The 4,980-nt window shown below is 50.9% G+C and overlaps 1 protein-coding gene across 1 annotated transcript; it reads right to left on the bottom strand.

The window, feature by feature from the left end:
• Positions 1 to 750: 750 nt before the first annotated feature.
• LOC116969786 (tubulin alpha chain-like) lies at positions 751 to 3,461 on the bottom strand. Its single transcript, XM_033016570.1, has 5 exons — positions 3,344 to 3,461; positions 3,033 to 3,181; positions 2,099 to 2,779; positions 923 to 1,046; positions 751 to 872 (listed from the first exon to the last, which is right to left on the bottom strand). The coding sequence occupies exons 1-5, from the start codon at positions 3,459 to 3,461 to the stop codon at positions 751 to 753; spliced, it is 1,194 nt and encodes a 397-aa protein (XP_032872461.1).
• Positions 3,462 to 4,980: the final 1,519 nt, after the last annotated feature.

Below are 4,980 nucleotides of genomic sequence, written 5' to 3' on the forward strand. Positions count from 1 at the left end.
GGGGGATCTTATAGAAACTTACGAAATTCTTAAGGGGTTGGACAGGTTAGATGCAGGAAGATTGTTCCCGATGTTGGGGAAGTCCAGAACATGGGATCTAAGTTTAAGGATAAAGGGAAAATCTTTTAGGACCGAGATGAGAAAAACATTTTTCACACAGAGAGTGGTGAATCTGTGGAATTATCTGCCACAGAAGGCAGTTGAGGCCAGTTTATGGCTATATTTAAGAGGGAGTTAGATGTGGCCTTTGTGGCTAAAGGGATCAAGGGGTATGGGGAGAAGGCAGGTACAGGATACAGAGTTGGATGATCAGCCATGATCATAGTGAATGGCGGTGCGGGCTATAAGGGCCGAATGGCCTCCTCCTGCACCTATTTTCTATATTTCTATTTTTCTATTTCCCTCGACTCGGTCCAGGGACCTCGACAGTCCCTTCTGGTTTGGTAGATATTTATTTGGCCCTACTTCAAGCTCATCTACCATATTCGTTGTTCAAGATGTAGACTCTAATATATCGGCGAGACCAAACGGAGACTGGGCGAACGTTTCACTGAATACATTCACTCAGTCCATGTGAACCTACCTTGTCTCCCGGTTGCTAAACACTTTAGATCTCCTTCCATTCACCCGACTTCAGCAATATATCGACAAAACAATTGTTCGTGAAATAATTTATTATTATCAGTGTTATATCTTCCAATATAGTCTATTAAATAAATCTTAAACTTTTAACTTCCTCATTAATTCATCTTATTCTTCCTCTTCGCCCCGTTTCTCCAGGTCGGCGGAATCCACGGCCACCTCCTGGTAGTCCTTCTCCAGCGACGCCATGTCCTCCCGCGCGTCCTGGAACTCCCCTTCCTCCAGCCCCTCTCCCACGTATCAGTGGACAAAGGCCCGCTTGGCGTACATCTTGTCAAACTTGAGGTTGAGGCGGATCCAGGCCATGGAGAGGCGGTGGTGTTGCTCCGCATGCAGAGGGCGCGTTGCACCTTGGCCAGGTCACCCCCCGGCACCACCGTCGGGGGCTGGTAGTTGATGCCCACCTATGGCCGGAAGAAAAATATATTATAATCAAATCTACTTGCCAAAAAAAAACCATGTTCCATTATCACTTTAATATGCGCCCAAAAATTAACCAAACATCGTTTAGTAGAACCTTGCGATTCCCTAAAATAAATCTCCGGCTGTAAGTATTCTCTGGATAGCCATCAACGCCGCAAGTTCCGATATGCGTGTTAGAGCCATGAATGTATGGAGCTGTGCAGCTGGGAAACATGCCCTTCGAACCACCTTGTCAATGCCCCAAGAGTTGACATGTTGGGCTCGTCTCATTTGCCTGCGGCTGGCCTTAATCTCCAAAACCTATCAAATCCATATGTTTTGGAATTTCCTATATGTACCTAACTTCCAGAATGCATTCAGATGCAGTGAAGGAAGCTAATGGATTGTTGGCCTTCAAAACAAGAGGATTTCAGTACAGGGGTAAAGAGGTTCTTCTGCTGTTATATAGGGCTCTGGTGAGCCTACATCTGGAGAATTGTGTACAGTTTTGGTCTCCTAATTTGAGGAAGGACATCCTTGTGATTGAGGCAGTGCAGCGTAGGTTCATGAGATTGATCCCTGGTTTGGCGGGACTGTCATATGAGGAAAGATTGAAAATACTAGGCTTGTATTCACTGGAGTTTAGAAGGATGAGGGGAGATCTTATGGAAACTTATAAAATTATAAAAGGACTGGTCAAGCTAGATGCAGGATTTTTTTTCGCAATGTTGGGCGAGTCCAGAACCAGGGGCCACACAGACTTAGAATAAAGGGGAGGTCATTTAAGACTGAGGTGAGAAAAATCTTTTTTCACCCAGATAGTTGTGAATTTATGGAATTCCCTGCCACAGAGGGCAGTGCAGGCCAAGTCACTGGATGGATTTAAGAGAGAGTTTGATAGAGCTCTAGGGGCTAGTGGAGTCAAGGGATATGGGGAGAAGGCAGGCACGGGTTATTGATAGGGGACGATTAGCCATGGTCACGATGGCATCCTCCTGCACCTATTTTCTATGTTTCGATGTATCTATGAAACACGCGAATTGGTCACACTCACCTTGAACCCGGACGGGCACCAGTCCACGAACTGGATGGAGCGCTTGGTCTTGATGGTGGCGATGGAGGCGTTGACGTCCTTGGGCACCACGTCCCCGCGGTACAACATGCAGCACGACATGTACTTGCCCTGGCGAGGATCACACTTCACCAACTGGTTGGCCGGCTCGAAGCATGCGTTGGTCAGTTGTGGAACGGACAGTTCCTCGTGGTAAGCCTTCTCGGCCGAAATAATGGGAGCGTAGGTTACGAGTGGGAAGTGGATGCGCGGGTAGGGGACCAGGTTGGTCTGGAACTCAGTCATGTCCACGTTGAGGGCCCCGTCGAAGCGCAGCGAGGCGGTGATGGACGACACGATCTGCGCCAACAGGCGGTTGAGGTTGGTGTACGTGGGGCGCTCGATGTCCAGGTTCCGCCGGCACAAGTCGTAAATGGCCTCGTTGTGCACCATGAAGGCGCAGTCGGAGTGCTCCAGGGTGCAGTGGGTGACCAGCACCGCGTTGTAGGGCTCGACCACGGCGGTACAGATCTGCGGCGCCGGGTAGACGGAAACCTCCAGCTTGGATTTCTTGCCGTAGTCGACGGAGAGTCTCTCCATGAGGAGGGAGGTGAAGTCCGAAGCGGTGCCGCCGCCGAAACTATGAAAGATGAGGAACCCCTGGAGTCCGGTGCAGAGATCGGCCTGAGGGCGGAGAAGGGGCAAAGCATCAATTGTTGATAGAGAAGGGGCGACGCGATAGGGTCACGTTGGTCTCTATAGCCGGCGCAGAGAAAGATAGTGCGGTGGGTATCTCAGTGATGAAGGGAGAGGTAGCAATGGGAATCCGGTTGCATCTTGGCCGCAGTACTCTGGAAAGAACCGGTTTAACCGGATACATTGTCGCTGCAAGCACGCGGAGCGTTGTACAAGAATTTGCATTCGCTGAGCAACCTACCAGCTTCCGGATGCGATCCAGGACCAGGTCCACGATCTCCTTGCCGATTGAGCAGTGGCCCCGGGCGTAGTTATTGGCCGCGTCCTCCTTGCCGGTGATGAGCTGCTCGGGGTGGAAGAGCTGGCGGTAGGTGCCGGTCCGCACCTGGTCTGCAGGGGGAGGGGAGCACAGAAGCGTGAATTCACCATCGGCACACACTCCTCCATCCCCGCACGGGAGAGGTTTAAGACAACGCCCTACATCCACCGGACACCCCCCCTCCCCTCCCACCCCCCCCCCCCCCCCCCCCCACCCCCACCATACCGATCAACCCGTGGGCTCCAGGTCGATGAACACGGCCCTTGGTACGTGCTTGCCCGCCCCCGTCTCGCTGAAGAAAGTGTTGAACGAATCGTCGCCGCCGCCGATGGTGGTCGAGTCGGTGGGCATCTGTCCATCCGGCTGGATCCCGTGCTCCAGGCAATACAACTACCAGCAAGCGTTGCCAATCTGGACGCCAGCCTGGCCGATGTGGATTGAAATACACTCGCGCTGTTGGCGAGGGGAAACAGGCGGTGAGATGGACTCCACTTAGACTGGCTCAAAGCGCATTGATCGCGAACAGACCCACGCCCTATGCGAACACCGTCTCAATTCTACCCACCTCTACAATTCGCGCACACACCACGCTGCATTCGCCTTTTTCAACCCTCGAATCCCTGGCAAATTCCCGCCCCGCGAGTACCCTGCGCCCTTCCCTCCCACCGTCGCCTCATTCCCGCTCAGCGTATCCATTCAGCCACTACGATCACAATTCCCCGGGTGCGCTCTCCCCTGCCCGTGTTCAGTCTCGAACACCAGTCCACGAATCGCCTCCCCCCCCCCCCTCCCCGTGGAACCCTCGCCCGGGTGCAACACGCGCGTCTCACGGGCATTCTCCCGCGCGCTCACCATGTTGCTCCGCTCGCGTGTTGCCAGAGACAGTGACGCAATACTGCGCCGCTCCGGTATTTATACGGCCCCCGGGGATAGAACGTTAGCGCTGGCCAAACGAGCGTTGACTGGTCAGTGAGAACAATGGCCTTGGTTGCCACAGGAAACAAACACCTAAGGTTCCAAGGCGCTCATTGATGAATAATCCACAATGTGTGACGTAGAAAGATGGACCTTCAGTGACTCAATCAATTGCCCGTTGTCATCTGCCAGATTACAATCCATCACTTGCCGCTAGAAATACAGCGGTCTGAACAAATGCCCGCAAGTGAAACCTAGCGCCACCTATTACACTTCCTCGCCCAATGAAATAAACCATTCGTACATTAACCAGCTCCCCAGTGCCTTAATCTGCTAGATTCATATCTATCACTTGCCGCAGGACATGCAGCCTTGGACTTGGAGGAAGTGGGGAGGGTCAAAGGTGATTTTTTTTTAGTGTGAGGACCAGCTTCGCTAGGCGGAGAGAGTGTTCGTAAAGAGAAATTCGTTGGTTCTGCGGTCGAGGAAGAAACGCATGACATTAAGGCCTGCCTGTTGGGGGTGGGGGGGTGGAGGAGTACAGCGGTTGAAAATTGGTTGAAAATATTGGTTGAAAAACAACCAATATTATGAATATCTTCAGATTTGCGATTTCATGAAAAAATACACACAAGAATATCAAAAAATAACTCCTGAATTATTGGAAGAAGCAATGAATATTAAAGCTGACTCACAAAAATTAATATCATATTTATATAATAGTATTTTAAATATAGACCTACCATCGACAGAGGTACTTAGAGAAGAGTGGGAAGGGGAACTAATGATAAAAATTACGAAGGGTACATGGGAAAAGTATTTGATATATGTGAGATTCAAAAATCACAAATGCTCTTGAGACAAATTCAGACAAAGAAGTGTTTTTATTAATATCATATTCTGCAGAATAGGTGCCTCTCCCCCGATGTCCCCTAGAGGCACCGAGGATCGGGAT

Source organism: Amblyraja radiata, unplaced genomic scaffold (assembly GCF_010909765.2).
Source record: "Amblyraja radiata isolate CabotCenter1 unplaced genomic scaffold, sAmbRad1.1.pri scaffold_1188_ctg1, whole genome shotgun sequence".
Classification (NCBI taxonomy): Eukaryota; Metazoa; Chordata; class Chondrichthyes; order Rajiformes; family Rajidae; genus Amblyraja; species Amblyraja radiata.

Coding starts and splice junctions, on each gene's coding strand:
- LOC116969786 (XM_033016570.1), bottom strand. CDS start 3,461: ATGCCCACCGACTCGACCACCATCGGCGGCGGCGACGATTCGTTCAAC. Junction 3,182..3,343: donor CATCGACCTGGAGCCCACGG/GTTGATCGGTAT, acceptor CTCCCCCTGCAG/ACCAGGTGCGGACCGGCACC. Junction 873..922: donor TGGATCCGCCTCAACCTCAA/GTTTGACAAGAT, acceptor GATACGTGGGAG/AGGGGCTGGAGGAAGGGGAG.